This window comes from Mesitornis unicolor, unplaced genomic scaffold, assembly GCF_000695765.1.
Source record: "Mesitornis unicolor isolate BGI_N332 unplaced genomic scaffold, ASM69576v1 scaffold14796, whole genome shotgun sequence".
In the NCBI taxonomy this organism is placed as follows: Eukaryota; Metazoa; Chordata; class Aves; order Mesitornithiformes; family Mesitornithidae; genus Mesitornis; species Mesitornis unicolor.
The window spans coordinates 59,688-76,378 of NW_010190402.1; the positions used below are offsets into that span (position 1 = coordinate 59,688).

The following is a 16,691-nucleotide window of genomic DNA, read 5'->3' on the forward strand; positions in this document are numbered from 1 at the left end:
AAAACTGACATGAGATATTTATCTTATAAACATCAAGTCCCCTTGCCCATTGCATAATTCTGCCTTGTAATAAAAACATTTTCATAATGACAGCAACAATAGAAATAGGCTCCTGAAGGTATGAAGACAAATTTGCAAGAGTATATGGAAGTTACCAATTAAAAGTTTGCCTTCCCAAATCAGCGGAGTAAAGCAGCTGCTCTAATATGTGCAGACTGCTCTGTTTGCCCCCTATAAGGGAAGATGCCATTGCTAAGGATGTGCTTCAAGATGATGAATTCACAGTGTTTAACTAAAACTGCTGCAGCTGTAGTTCCTATCCAGTGCATCAAAGGACTGCAAGATCCAGGAGGTTGCAGCAGAGTACTACGGATTTGCTTTTATAAATATCTTTAAAAGTTGTATACATTCACAAAGACAGAGACAGTTTAAAAGGAAAAAGGATGGAATTTAAACAGTTTGAGGGGTGTTATTTCAAAGATCATTAAAACAACACTGTGACTAGCCATAAAGGGTATTCCATTCTGTAAAATTAGCAGCAGATTACTGGATGCTTTAATTGTTGAGGCCATGAGTGGTAAATCAGTTTTATCAGTGATGAAATAAGGTAAAAGAATAAAGAGATGATGGCTGAAAGTCTAGAATCAACTCATGTTGGAAATGTGCAAAGGTCTACATGTAGGTCAATGATAGATAAGTTAATCATTGCCCAAGGAATTTCAGTAAAGGTGACTCCCCCTTGAGGTGCTAAAGCCTCCCTTGCTCTCAGGCTCTGTTTTGCATCTGATCTCTAGTTCTAGAAATACACAAAGTCCTGTAAAGAAGCAGCCAAACAGCATTCACTAAAGCAACCATATACTACAATACATGCTCGTATCACCATTCGTGAGAGGATGATGGGAGTCTTATGAATCTTCAATCAGTCAGACTTAAAGGCTTTGCTTTGACAGAGTTTGACATAAAGACCTATTTAACATAGCTGTAAGAAACCTGCTTTGACACAGAATGATTCAGGGCAAGAAGCAGGAAGTGCTTGCTGAAGGAGAATAATCTGTTTCTACAGAAAACAATTAAAGATACGCTAAACTGCTCTGAAAATCAGTGACAGGCAGCTACCTAAGATGCCACAAGTAGGATGGCCCACAGTTCAGAACAGCTCCTTAGTGGCTGGAAACTCTCAACTCCTGGTTTGACAACACCACTCTGATGCTGGCCGGACCAGTGAGTTCCCAGCTTCTTCCTCTCCACAGAGCAGCACGGGCACTTTGCTGCTGCAGCTGCTGAGCTGACTTCTCATAGAAGGAAACCTTCCCATGCTGAAGGCAGTAGGAACCAAGGAGGACAAGCAAAGATGCATTTTTGCTCAGTATATAAACATGGTAAGAACGAAACCCAAGCAAACAGTAAATTTAAATATGGGATACATTTTGAATTTATAGATGAAAAAGCAAAAAAAGACTTATTTTGTTTAAATACTAAGCACAATTATGAAATACTGCTGAAAATATTTAACTAATATATACAGTTTTTATGTAATGAAATATTTCCTCTCAAAACTGGGTCTAAGACATCAGAAACAGCTCCCTCTTCAAGTGTTCATAACTGACACTGAAAACAGTATTCCCACTGCTCTACTGGTTTAAGTACTTAGTTGAACTAAACATCTATTGCAGCAAAAGTGCTGGGCGTCCACCCAGACACAAAGTTCTACTACTATGGGGTAGTACAGCTCTTATCAAAAGATTAACTTAGTTTTGGATAATAGTGCATAAAGACAAACGAAAGATGTGCTTAGCTGCTGTATTATTTGTATCTTCTTCCAAAGACCTTTCAGGAAGCATTGAAAAACTGCTGAGATAATTTAATGAAGTAATTCACAAAATCATGACCGACAGACCAGATGTTAAGGTTTGGAGAAAGAGAGCAGAAAAGTTAGACTTGATTTCATGCACAGCTTGATAAGGTCAACACACAGAAGCTGAACTGCTTAGAAATACATCAGGAAAGTCAAATGTAGTCAGATAAAAATACTTTTCAGTGACCAATGTAATTTAAAAGTAGGTCCTGTGGTGTAATTCAGTAAACTTGATGCAAAATAGAGATTCAAGCCCAGCACATTTCCAGGAAAGTCATTGGGCAAAAGTGATAGCGAAGGATATTTTTTTAATTTTTTATTTCCCACACAATCCTTCCCTTCTGGATCACACACGAGGTTATTTTTGTACTGAACTTTAAAAGGAAGCAAGTTATAATGAAAGTGCCTGCTGTGAAATTTATACACAAAATAAAAATAGAACTAAAATAACTAAAAATATCATGGTGTGCAGTCTAGAAAGAACATTTAAGGAAAGGGGAAAAAAAAGATCAGTGGAACTGCTGGTTGTGAAGGGCATCAACAAAACACCACAGACTTAACACAAGCAGATGTATCAGGACACATCTAATGTCCTCACAGGTTGTTCTGTGCAGCACCGAGAGGGAAGTTGTAAGACTGGACTATCAGGCAAAGCACACACAAATTTGGTTATACCGTGTCTGGACCTGCACAGAGCCTGCATTTGGCCTCCCAGTGCTCCCAGTTCTGATGTAAGAATGAACAAGGCCAGCTTGGACATCCCTAGGCCCACGGCAATATTCATCCATCTACTGGATATCCCACCCACGTATCACTAGGAGCTTAGCTCAGTACAAATTTGGATTTCTGTAGGTAACTTGCTGATACCCCAAGTCGTAATTTTCCTAATGCAGTCTCCATAACCAGCATTTTTCAGATGCTGGGCTGTGCCTTCCTAGGACAGTAAAAAAGCTCCTGGAAAAATGATTACATATTATAGATTCAGCTCCGTATCAGGAGAGCCTGAGTTCACTTCCATCATTTATGGTAGTTGTGATTCACAAGGAGAACAGGTTGGGCTGTAAGGAGAGGGACACAAGGCAAAACGTTGGGATAGGCTGCTCAGTATGACTTTTAAGCACACAGAAGATTTGGTCACTCTCTCTTAAAGAGCAGGTAAACAGGTATTATATGCTCAGTACATCCTCTACAATTTAAAATATTCTGGGAAATGTCATTGTCCATAAAGTTTCCATGGCAATGCCATTGTCATTCCAATTAAACACGCAATTTTTATGCAGTAAATAAATGAAAATATCAGAGATGATTCAACAAAATCCTACCCCATCACATGTGATTCACCAATCAAAAAGCCACTATCAATCAGTGTACACCTGGAAACGTAGCAATTTGAATCCATAGGTCTAACAGGCTGAGTTAACACATTTACATTTTTTGCTGAAACAAAAGCTTCAAGGTCATCACAAGGAAAAAGCCTGACATACGTATATAGTTTTTCAAAGCGTATGGTTGTAAGGCCTTCTTCAGCTAAAATTCTGATACACAGCCTGAACGCTGTTTTGACCATTTTGGACCATTCCATCTCTAAAGCGTATCCCAATAGTTGCTAAATTAATCTCTCACATTTACCTTTTTTATTTGGGTTTCTTCCGCTCATTCTTTCCACCTGAGAAATGGCTTCTTCCCAGCAGCTGTTGCTTGCCTGGATATGAGGCTGAATAAACTTTAATTTTTGTTCCAGAACCTGATGGGCTTCCGTTGTCAACTCAGGTGTCTCCTTCGTGCTAACAAATTTTTCAAGTTCATCCTCAAGAATTATTACCCTAAGTGATGAGGAGATGAACAGAAATAAGTAAAAATAAATATTGGACTTCACCATTACTTGAAGTATTTAATTTAATATCCTATTATTTTCTTCAAATTTTAAAAATCTTATTCAGCCAGCTCCTCAAAGATGCCTCAAAATTTTAAAAACAAGATCCTCTTCTCCCCATCAAGATACACTGTTCACTTGCATTCATTATACTAACTCTTATATGGAAGATTAAAGGAGTCGGACGGTTTCAACTATTTCACCAAGGCAGTGCCAAATCTTTGAATTATTTACTACAGAGTTACTACGAGCTGAACTTTCTTATAAAGCATTTGGTATGTTGCAAAATCAATGAAAAATAAGTATGTTTTCGGATTTTTTTCAAGGGAGTGACAAAAGTGAGGCAAAATCTTAAAGCGCTGCTTAGCTTTGAATTTTCACCAGGTACTTGAAGAAGAACCAGGAAACAATCTCAGACTCCATCCTGAACCAAGGATCTTTGACCCCATACTATGTGAAGATATGCCTGTGACTGCAGTGACTACACCTATCTGCCGTTCTTTGTTTTTAATCTAGGACACCAGCTGACAACCCAAAGAACTCAGGTCTGAAGCCTTCTTCTGACAGGCAAACTCTCTTCATTCATGTGTCAACTTACTCATTGAGCAGTGCCTTGAGATGGAGCTGCAAGCTGCGTACCGCCGTCTGCAGGCTGTTCAGCTCTCTTGACTTCTGTTTTGTTCTGGCTGGCCGTTCAAAACCCGACTGGTGCTGAGTTTCAAAGTACCGATAAAACTCATAGCTTCGCTTAAGCTCCTCTAAGCAGGCAGCATGTGTATGAGGTAGGCCTTGGGTCACATCAGACAAGATATGATGAGGCAGCCGTTCAGGGGAGACCAAGGTCTTGGGGGACGCGTTGGCTGGGGAGAGGAGCAGCACCAGCCTCCTGAAGAATTCTGAGCTCTGCCCTACCCAGAGCTGAAAGAGGACCTGCAAAACAGGACAGGGTTAGCTCTGTGCCCCTGGGAAGACAGCCAGCCTCCAAAGGAAATGTACAGATACGCCACGGGAAAGCATTCCTTGGCCAGCTACAGGGGCTTTGAAAAACGGCAAAAATCTGCTGAATGTTTTTGAAGGGTATTCCAGCTTTTGTGAACCTTAGGTGACTGTTAATTTTTTGATGAAGGATATTATATGCAATTATGCTCAGAGGGTTGTCAGAGGCCTAAGAACTCATATTCTCATCAGGCAGTTTCATTATTTGCTATAATCTCCACATACCCTACAGCTCATAGAGGGCTGCCAAAATTCCAGTGGCAGCAAAGACATTTTTCCTTTATAACACCAAGCTATCATTTCTACAATCTCCTAATTACAGCGCTGCCCCACAGCCAACCTTGAAACACAAGTCTAATTGCACCGTACTTCAGCAAAAAACATTCTACATCTGAAGAAACCTGAGCTGCTAACTTAGTTTTTCTTTTTCTTCAGCCAAAGTGAGAAATTCCACCGATGTCACTAAGGAGGGAAAGGCTTGTAAGAAATGAATCGATTCCCAATGTTGTATGTGGTACAAAAGAGGTCGGTCCATCTGGGAGTAAGAAAACCCACAACTGCCATTTCTTGAGAAGTGCCACTTCCAATGAAATGAAAAGAGCTGCTTTCTTAGTTTAGAGAAGACTGCTGGCTCAGTAGACCATGAAAGAACAGTAGCATCTTATATCTCTCAAATGCAAAGGAAAGGTTATGACACTTCTTTCTGCAATAGTGGCCCTTATTGAAAGGGATCGACTGTACATGACTATGAGATGCAGTCTGAAATCTGTTCTCAAGCATTCCAGACTGAGGAAGACAAAGTAATTACACATCATGCTTTTTTCCACCCCTCTCAGCTACAGAATAGGACTAACAATTTACTTGTTCAAGATTTTGGATGGACAGGATTTTAAATAATATATATACATCTTTGCACTCATACTACTACGAACAAGTAGCAGTTTTTTCCAGTGTGCAAACAATCAAGAGTAAAACATTCAGAACAGTAACACAAAAAATTAAATGCATTCAGATAGATGTGGTCTGATATAACCCAAGGGTATATAAAAAATACTTGGATGCAAACCGATAAAATATTCCAAAAGGAAAAATAAATCTCAATTTACAAAAGATGGTTATGAGAAGAAAGAACACAAAATGATATGAAATTAATTTGGGGCACACATGCAAGACTGTGACTTGGCTGAGTGCTAAAATAAAAAGCAAGCAAATGGGCAGCAGTCACTTAAGTGTCCCTGAAGGTGTGGTGCCCTGGATAGAAAGTCAAAAGCTCATGCTATAATAAGCACAAAAGACCAATCCTTTCACCAGACGTAAGGCAAAAGCAGTGAAAAAGTAGCACACAAAAGTAGTGGACTTCAGGAATTGATAATAATAATCCAAAACCTACCTGAAAACAGGCACAACGATGAGAGAAAAGGAAATGCCAGATGTATTTAGGGTTGCAAATAGCTTGCTTTGCCAGTGAGTTCTGAGGACTTTTCCTGACACTTAAACGTCACCCAAAACATCCAACTGGCTCTCCTCAGCTTGAACTGGGATTTTTTTCTTAAGCCAAAATTTTTCATTCTTTAAATTGGTTTAGCTCAAGGACAAAATAGCCAAAAGATACAGGCCACATTTGTCATATGGCCTAGACATGGCCTTGAAGGAAAATTAAAATATTAACCAAATGTGGATACACATCTATATTCTACCTGCATTTTAATATAAAGACAAGTTCAAATTTTACAATAAAAACAAACAATAACTGAAAAGGACTGCATATGAATCCAACACAAATGTGTCCCAAGCTTATTGGAGTTTATCTATTTTCTTATCTACGCAGGAATCTGCTCAGGATGGACTGATGCTAATTTAGCTTGGTCCAACTACACAACACCCAGCCTACATCACTGCGGGCTAGGAGTTAAAATCAACTGAGATTTATTAGCTGTGCACCCAGAAAGCATCCCAACCAGTTTAACTAAAACAGTTGAATTACAGCAAATTGCAGCTAAACAAAGACTGAGCTTACAAGCTTGGGCACCTCTGACTGGCTTCTTGTGCTTTAAAAGAAGTGGGTAAATGAGTGGGCTTGCATGGTTGCAATTAGAACTTCAGCTAATGAAAAGGCAAGGAAAAAAATCCCCAAAGCTTACATCTGTTGTAGCTCTTAGTTTACAACTAATTAGACAAAGCCTCAAAGCTTAGCAGTCATTATTACTGGTAACATTTACGGCCAGAACAAAAGAAGTCAAGGTCTAGGAATTAAGTGAATAAAATGCAACAAGAGCCAACCCCATGGAAGCACAGAAGTCACATAACAATGGAATTTTCCATTAAAAAAATAATGTTAAAAGGGGACTACCTCAGCAGAGAACCCCTAGAGCGTAGAAGGTTTGCATTCAAATTAGATCTTCTTTCCAATTGCAAACATTGACTCATGCAAATTAAAAATACCTAACATCTCAAAGCAAAATAGATAAAAAGGCCATTAAATGGTTGTCATTCTCTTCAGTTAAATGCTTTTCAAAGATCAAAGAACCACACTGGCTCACAGCAGCAGGGGTCCAAGCCTATGATTTCTACTCCTCAGTGCAACTAAATGCAGTTATTCCCTTTGGCAATTACAACTAATTTATATCTTCTGATGTCTCTCTTTTTATTCAAGTCAAGAGATTAGGTAAAAAAGATGTAAGTACAAATCTGGAAATTATTTTATTCAGCTGGGATCAAGTGAAATCAGAGAGCAAAAATCATGTTTAAGAAGGAGATTGCTCAAGCTGATTAGAAAACACTTCCTTGAATTTAAAAGATTGGTAGAAAAAAATTTCTAATGTTGAATTGTGCAACTTCCATTATGTGCAAAAAGAAATCACCTAAATGCCAATCAATGTGGAAACCTATGATATGAGACAGATAACATCTCCCCCTCAGTTGACCGTGTTACTGCAGGTTAGTACATATGAGCCAGAGGGTTTTGAACAGCTGAAAGGAGCCTGTGCGGATGCATGTGTCCATCCAGGAGAGGTTACCTTGAGCGCAGGCAAGCTGAAGCCATCGGTTAGGTTGTGCGCCTCCTCTTCAGAGACCTGCTCTTCGCTCAGACCCAGGCCCAGCTCCTTAAAGGGGACTACGCAGATGTAGCTGGTCACGTTGTCGCTCTCCGAGTTCAGAGGGTAGGTTTAGCTGGAGTTAAGGCGGTTAACAAAGCAACTTTTGCATTAAACACGCAGGAAAGGAAGAAAAACATCTAATATGGTTTCTTATTTCAGGCAATTTCTATGAAAGCACATAACGTTCCACCCAAATCCACCTGAATCCTGTTTAGTTGAACATTTGGCAATCCTTATTTAGAGCACAAGTTTTAAATGCTGTTGTAAGCATTACAGATAAAACACTGACAAAATGTCTATGTCTAAATACAAACACATAAAAAGAAACAAAGCAGGTTGATGAAAATCCCCTCCATTCCTTTCAAGTGAGGAAAATATCTCTAAATATTAAGTTTCCAAGAAGTAGCTCATGTCAATCTTAAACCAGAAATCAGATATTTAACAGAGGAAAGAACAATTGTGCAATTTCAAGTTTCAGGATGGGAATGCCCTGCGAGTTCTGTCTGTGGAGGAATGGCTCAGAGATATCTGCAAGAACTGCTCTTGGACATATCAGAGAGTACAATGAAGAACAGGAGCTCCCTGACTGTCATCAGGGATTAATTAATTTCATTGATTACAAGGCTCAAAAGCCACTGTGATCTTGGCAGGAACAGCAGCAAGCTGTTATCTAGCAACACTATTCAGCACATTTAAATTCTGAGTAGGAAAATGGACATTTCCAAAAGTAGGAAGAAAGCACAATATGACTGATACCATAAGACAGATAAAAATAATTCATAGACTAGGCAGCATTTTAAAACAGCACTAATTTTAGGCTAATCTCATGCTGGGGAAGGGGAAGAAGGAACAGTTCAAGATTTCTGCCGATTTTAGATAGTTATCCAGTCACAAAATAGTAAAATTTGCTTTAAAACAAAAGCGTACAACTTATGGTCATAGGCACATTTGTTCCAATATATATATATTTGTAAAGCATTTGTGAAAATAAGGCCTTCATTTAAACTATGGGTTTTTTTCATTTATATTTCAATTTAATGCTCTCATCCTCTTGGGGCACATAAAACCAGTTAGAAGCACTTGTCTCTTGTCCAACTAATACATTTTCTGGGGAAGCTACAAGTTCCACCCACTTTCACTCCCAAATTCTTCATGTGCTGAATTCTCCTAGGACTGAACTTGTAAAAGTGATTTGCTTAAGAACATTTTTACCACTTGAGTAGAAACAATATTCTGTGTATCAGGAAACAGCAATGCTGAGTGTCCAGGCTCTAAACCAATAGATTTATCCCTTATTTCTCCCCAAAGTCCAGGAAGAAAGAAGTGCTCAGACAAAAACCTGCAACGCAAACTAATTAGAAACAGAATATTACTGTTGCCACCAGCAGCTGCCTCCCATAAACCAAGGGTATTTGGAGTTAACCTGACAGCATGCCCAGCAGATGGAGCACATGGGATGAGGATGGCAACTCCACCAGAGATTGAAGAGTCAGGTCAAAACCTTTTCGGATCAGTTATCTCGGAGACTAATTATAATCCTTGTTAATCTTTTCCCGTAACAAGGCATTTCCAACAGCACGAACACCATAAAAAGCAGTTTGGACACACATGAATTTCTAAGTCATGCTAAAAAATAGTTCCAGACAACATCTCAGATGAGTGTTTTGACCAAAGGAGCCCCTTAGTGATGCTGTGTCTCAGCCAGGGATTGATTCCCAGTGGACTCCCGCACCTCCTGCCTTGCCCTGCCCTACTGTAGCCCTCCCACTCCCATCTCTGTGTGTTAGATGTAAGAAGAGAACTGATCCCATGCCCTCATTTGCTTCCCAAGGACTAAACCTTTAGAAAGTTTAAATGCATACACACAAATATAAACATTTACACATGCTGCCTTCATGCACTCTGCTCTAAAAGACAAGTATTTTTAGTGCTAATGTTTTCTATTAAAGCCAAAATACAGTAACTAAATTTTTCTCTGTCTTTGTGAAAATATTTCATTTAGCTGTTTAACTTACATTCTTCATTAGCTTGGAAGAAGAAAAGGCAAAGCTACTTAATAATAAACTGTTAAACCCAGAATAAAGTATCTGTACAGTGAATGTCTAACCTCTGTCACAAGACTGATCTTACTTATAGAAAAGCAAGAACACCAAAGCACCCCTGTACCTAACAGTTTAACTGCTATCCAGTGCCAGTTTTTATAACGCTATTTATGCCTTGCCATGGGAGAATGACACCTTACACTTACAACAAAATTAAAGTTTTTTCAGTTTACATGGTCCAACACCCAGGTCCTACCTATCGATATAGTTCAATGGAAATGGGGTATCACACCATCTTGCACCCGCTGAGGATAAGACTATTGACTTCATTACAAAGTTTTTTCCATCCAGCTTGCATATAATTAAATCAGTGGATAAACCACAGATTCTCATGACGCAGAACCCACAAGGCTCTTAGGTATAAAAATATTAAGCAACGAGCACGCCGACTGAAGTACTGTCTGAGCTATTACACAACGCAGCGGAGTGCAGAGATTTATTGAACGAGTAGCAACTGGCCTCTGCAACATCCTGTAAATACTCAATGCAAAACGCTCCATTTTTAAGCTTTCAGCCATTGCATCCTGCTATACCCTTATCTGCCAGATTAAGAGGAATACTCTTCTCTTTTCTCCCTTCTGACTTTTTCTTCTATGATTCTGAGCAGTGTACTCTTGCTGATATGAATAAATCAGAATAAGAATGGCATGAGAAGATGCCGAATTGTTTCTGCAAGCACCCAGCTGTCCCTATACATAAAATGTAAGGAATATGACTTTCCATCTCATTAAATTACTGGTCCACCAAGTCTGATACAAATAAGGCTAAAGTATAATTGTATATTTTTTCTATTTGACATGGGAACAAATTTTAATTAGTATTAATTAAATTAGTATTAATTTATTCTAGTCACTGAAGGCAGCTGTCTAGCTAAAATGGGGCACACTAGCCACAAACAAATATTGCCAAACTTCTAGTTTTATTGAAGCAAGTAATGATAACTTACCAAGTTTATGAAAATTCACAGTAGAATTTAGCTCAAACATATGTCTGCACAACATCATTCACTGAAATGGCTGTTTCTGGCAAAAACCCCAAACCATTGAAATAGAGTTTGCTTATTTCTGAGCACTTTTTTGACTTAACATTACATACGTGCAACCTATTTTAGAAAACAGTACCTATAAGAGGCTGTTCAGCTGATTTTGTTAAGCACACATAAATGTATATTTTTGAAGTAAATAAAATTATCGGTTCATATTAAGCCACACATGATTAAACTGATCTTGTTGCAAATTATTTTGGAAAGGGATATTCTGACGTAGTAAGCGTGAAAAATAATTGAGCTGCAGATATTTCTAGTAAGTTCTGAATATATAACAATGTTTTAAATGAAAGCTTAAATCAAAGTATACCTTATACTACATTAGCAAATGTCATACCATTGTCTACAGTACTTTAACCATTATATCAAATAATAGACATGTCTCAGTTGAAGACATGTTTACCATAGCCTTAAGGCAACAATTATCTTCACTACATTGTAGACTTCAATCTCAGATTTCCAGGTTTATTTTAAGAAACACAAGCATGAAGGAAAACAGGACATGCTTCACATTATCATTCTTTTGTAGTGTCCTGGTTTTGCTGGGACTGAACTGTAGAATTCCCTTTGAATGTTTCAGCAGAACTGCATTTCTGAGAAAACTGCAGGGTTCGCTTTAGTGAACACAAGTCGATATTACAGCTTTAGCCAGGATTATTTTCCTCATAGCAGCTAGTGAAAGCTTTTTCTGGGTTTATGCTGGGACCGATATGATAACATGCCAGTGTTTACATATCTCAGAGTTTATTTTTCAGTCTTTTGCGAGCACCTGTGATTATAGCTTCTTTTGGTTTTGTTTGGGTTTTTTGTGGTTTTTTTTGGTTGGGTTTTCTTTTTTTTCCCCCTTCTCTCTGCACAAGAGAATGGGAGGGGAAGTGAAAGCCCGGGATTTTCTAGGAGAAGTGACCCAGGACAGGTGATCCTGGTATGATCTAACCAGACCAATAAAATGTACTCTATCCCACAGATGTTACACTCACTCATAAATTGGGGAGTTTGTAGGGGACGACCTCTTCCTATCTTCTTCCTTTCCTTCAATGCTTTCTCTTCCCTTCCCTTCTACTTCATGATGGTGGCCTGAGGCTTATCTTTCCCTTGTTGCGTTTTTGTTGGCATATGGCCAGCGACTGCTGTTTGTGAGCTGAGCATAACTTTGATCGCTTTATTACCGTTGTTCCTATCTTTACTACAATTCATCGGTATTATTATAATTATTATTTCAGTTTGGTTTATTTTAATTATTAAATAGTCTTTATGTCAACTTATGAGTTCTTTTGCTTTTACTCTCCCGATTCTCTCCCCCATCCTTGGTGGGGCAAGGAAATTGAGCGAACAAGCTGTGCAGTGTTCAGCTGTTTGCCAGGTTAAACCACTCAGAAGGCCCAGACACAGACTAGGACCTTATTTTGATAACTGGGCACCGAAAGGATCTCTGGAGTTACAACACAGCCACCACTGTAGTTGAATGATAAGTTTCATGCCCGTGTTGCAGTTATCAACCGGATACTGTTGGCCAAGGAGAACAAACTGTAATACAGAAGTTTCTTTCCCATTGATACATGCACATAAGTGTTTTCATGAAATGCACACTCCATGGTTCAGAGCAGTGCCTGTCCTATGTATTTGCTCACACTCTTAAGAAATTACTACTTCCTTATTCTTTAAAGAGAAAAACTGCCCTAAGAGATGATCAGTCATCACTTAAACTGGAACAAAGATGTGATCTTTAGTGTATTAGCTGGCAGTATTTTGTTGCCCTTGAGATTAGGAGGTGATAAATCATTCAGTTTTTCACTTGCCTAAATACAGAGATACATCTGCTCTACAACAAAAATGCAAAGCAACGTCCAGTAAAACAAAAAATATTTATTTAAACAGTATTATGACTAAATAGGGAAAATAGGTTTTGTGGGGTTTTTTAATATAATTTTGTAATATTGTTCCAAATTTTAAATATTTTGAATGTTTCTCTAATATAAGCATTTTATGTTGCTGTTGCCAGTGTAAATCACTAATAGTGCTACTGGATTCATGTCTCTCACAATGCTCAGAAAAAGCAAATTTCAAATAGCAATCCATTAATTCATACTCAAACAACCTAGAAGATCTAAGTCGATAATATCTTCAAATTTTGTGCAAAGTAGAACTTACTAACGAGAAATGTAAAAGTCAGCATTTCCAGACTTTGGATGGAAGTTTCTTTCTTTTAGTTTATCAACATTCCTTTCCTTCAATTTATCACCTCACTTCTTTATTTAGTCTCTCCATTCCTCTTTCTCCTTGCTGTAGGCCAGATTTGTGCTGACAACCTGATGACGGACAAGGGCATTAAAGCTGTCACAAGCGGCAGCTGTGAATGCTTTCGACATGAAGGAATCTTTGGCCCCTCAAGCACAGGAGCGCTATTTAATTGCACGGGGCACTGGAACCTATTTGAAAGATGCTCCTTGCCATCAATACCCATGTAATACACATAACATTTTCAGGCATTCACGATGCACGGGCAAAAATTCAAACTAAGGCAACTTGGAACAACCTTAAAGCTGCTTTTCATTATGCTGGTGGGGAAGAGGAATCCTTTATTCACCTTCCTTACATTTCAATCCCTTACTTTCAGTTTTCATGCACTGTAGAATTGGCCCAGCTTGCATCTCAGCTCACATGCTACCACTGTTTTTTCCACTTTGTTCTGCACAAATATAATGCTTCTGTTTCCATTTGTCAAGAACCTAACATGCAACTTCAATAAATTTTTGGTCATTTATTTCTGCTGGCCCTTACTATTGTGATACCTGCTTGATAAATTGGTATAATGCAACTTCCATCTTAAAAACTTTTCAAAGACAGACATAAATGTCAAATTATCCAAAGTAAATAGAACTTCCTTCTCTCCCACTCTTTAATTTAAAAGCCATTCCTTAGGTTTAGTAGTTACAAAACTAGTGGACAGTGTAATACACACCAATATTCCCTGAACCTGTAAGTTCCCTGGCCGCAGCAACAATCTACACATCGGTCATAACCACTGCTGGAATGACTTTCCTCATGCTGGAGGGTGTTTGATACCATTTCCAGATCTCTTCCAATGTCCTTGGAAGTGATTCTTGATTATTTCCAAAGGAGGTATCTGTTGCTTTTACCAACGTGTCTGAACCAGCCACGGTATAATTTTCTTTCTGTACATAGCAAATACACCATATTTCTCAGAGCTAACAGTGAAGTCTTGAGCCCAGAATGAGGGTTCCTATCTGTAAAAAAGTTGCTATTTTGCAAACCAATACTCATTTCCTCTAAAGTGAATGCACTCACTCGTAGCTTTTCGTGTGCCTCTGTGCGTGCATATGTCATCACTCGATACATCCATCCATTTGCCATGCAAGATATATTAGTCAAATATTATGTTCCAGGAAGACAGAACAAGTAGTTTGTCATGTCAGATTTTCAACACTCGCATTACCACCAGCTTTTGTTTCCCTGCATGTGTTTTTTCAGATCAGGAACACAACTCTTGTAATTTTTGCCATCATGCAGGGTGAAGACATTGTTATTTCCTATATAATACAGTACAATAAACATAGAAAAACACCTTGAAATGCTAATGCCATTTCAGGAAGTATACAGTTTACCTAATACAGATGACACTTCACAAAATGGAATCTGAACAAAGTGTTCTTCTTCAATTCAGAGTAGAAACTCCCCGCTCTTACGTGTGCCTTTTGACTAATGAATGTAATCAGAGTTTCACCCAGCTTGTCTGAAACAGGAAATCAACTTACCTCTGAATGGAGCGATGTCGAGTGAAAGGCCACAGTGTTCAGAGGAGAGGGGTTTTTTTGGTGCAAGGGGAAAAGATAGCTAAGAGCAATTATAAAACAATATATTATATATACATTAATATAGCCCCTACTGTATGTCGTTAGATAGTCTATGTTTCTAGACATACTAACTCTAAACATTGGCACAATTACAGGTAGGTAACATGGAATAGTTGAACTTGTGGGATTTTAAAAAAAGGATATTTTTTCAGCATGTAAAGAGTAGCCAGTCTTGAAGCTCGAAAGTTGGCTCTGACGGACCGATAAACGGCTTTCCGGAGACCAATGAGGTGCTGACTAGGATGCTGTCCAGCTTTATTATATGGGCAAGCGGCACTGACCCTGTCAAGCAAACTTGAAAAGTAAAATGTGATACAACTGTACAGATGTCCTAAAGTATTTTTAAAAGACAGTACATCAGTTTTCTTAGTCTATTACTTAGAAAACTTTTTCAAACAACTCAAAGACTACAACAGGAACAAAAAATCCATCATATCAATGATCTATTTAATAAAAATTTTAGATATTCAGCTAGGACTCCTCAGTAGTCAGCTTGATTCTGTTCTCATTTGAGCCATAGCAAAACCCTTGAGGTTTTCTGCAAAGTTTTGCAAAATTATACACTAGAGGCAGACAGGCCATAACATTATCTCTGATACAAAACTATCATTAGCTCACTTTAAGCTTTGGGAGTTTTAACACACAGATAATCATCATATACTTCTTTATATGCAAATCTGTTCTTTAAATATTTTTTGGCAGAAGAAAATCTGCTACAACATACTGGTTTTCGTGCAAAACAATGTAATTCTTTCAACCTTCTCCATCCAGTATCTTCTCTAGATCAACAGAAATATTATTTGAGTGGTGACATAGATTTTATCATCATGCAATGAATGACAGATGTGTCTGTGGGAGTCTGACAGGTAAACACATGAAATGTATGCAACTGTACAAGCATATTTGAAAATACATTTTGGTGTCCACATATCCAGGTGAAGATACCATTTAAAAGAAGCTGTGCCATTTGCCTATTAGAATATACTTCAGAATGGCTTTAGAACTACAGAAATTGCCTCATCTGGAAATAAACTGAACTGTGAACTGGGTCAATGTTAAACATGTCTGTGCAACATTAAGCTGTAGAAAAGGGGAAAAAAAAGGTTAATATCCAGTTATATCTATTTATATACAATCTGATGCCAAACCTGTGACTGAGACACTGAAAACAGCTGAGGTGCGCTCTACTTGCTGGGACTGCTTTTACTAGAATCAACCTGGGAAGGGACGTAGGGTGGACATCAGGATGATGAGTTGTGATGAACTGTTTGGGGACTGGAAGCCTGATTCTGCTCTCAGCTTTCCTAGGGCACAGTGAGGAGGTGATTTCATGTCCACAGCCACTTAAAAGGGAAAAGCACACAGGGTGCCTGGCAAGACAGGGGTGCCTGGCAAGAGCTAGGTTGCTGCATTGGTACCTATTCCTGTAGCCCATCCAACTGAAGAGCTGACTAAGCCAGAAGATTTGACCTTACTGCAAAAATGTCAGTCCTATGACATGGGCTTAGCCGGACCATGCTGCACATTGACCGGGAGGGGAAATAGCTGATCCACTGTCAAATATGAAAAGCAATGCAGCCCACCCAGTGAGCAAGGCTGAACCCATGTCAGTACATTATATACGATTAACACAAGGAGATTCATGCCAAATACTGCAGTATACTGAATACACTAGCTGAAATACCATATTAAAAGAGCTGTGTACTATATTAAGTTATGTGAGTGGTTTATAAAAATGGTTTATACAACGTCTCATAAAGTACTTCAATATCATAGAATCATCAAATAAAAACAAACGGTTAATTTCAATTTCTAAACATAAATTTCAAATGTTAGTCTTGCCATAC

General features: G+C 38.5%; 1 protein-coding gene across 1 annotated transcript in view; it reads right to left on the reverse strand.

Annotated features, from left to right (window-relative positions):
• Positions 1-16,691, reverse strand: part of VEZT (vezatin, adherens junctions transmembrane protein) — a gene marked incomplete at its 5' end in the record, with an annotated part of 47,239 nt that overhangs the window by 7,757 nt on the left and 22,791 nt on the right. The window contains 4 exons of the mRNA XM_010186401.1: positions 3,485-3,678; positions 4,327-4,658; positions 7,742-7,889; positions 14,989-15,126. Of these exons, the coding sequence (XP_010184703.1) occupies positions 3,485-3,678; positions 4,327-4,658; positions 7,742-7,889; positions 14,989-15,126 (812 nt within the window). The remainder of the gene's footprint in view (positions 1-3,484; positions 3,679-4,326; positions 4,659-7,741; positions 7,890-14,988; positions 15,127-16,691) is intronic.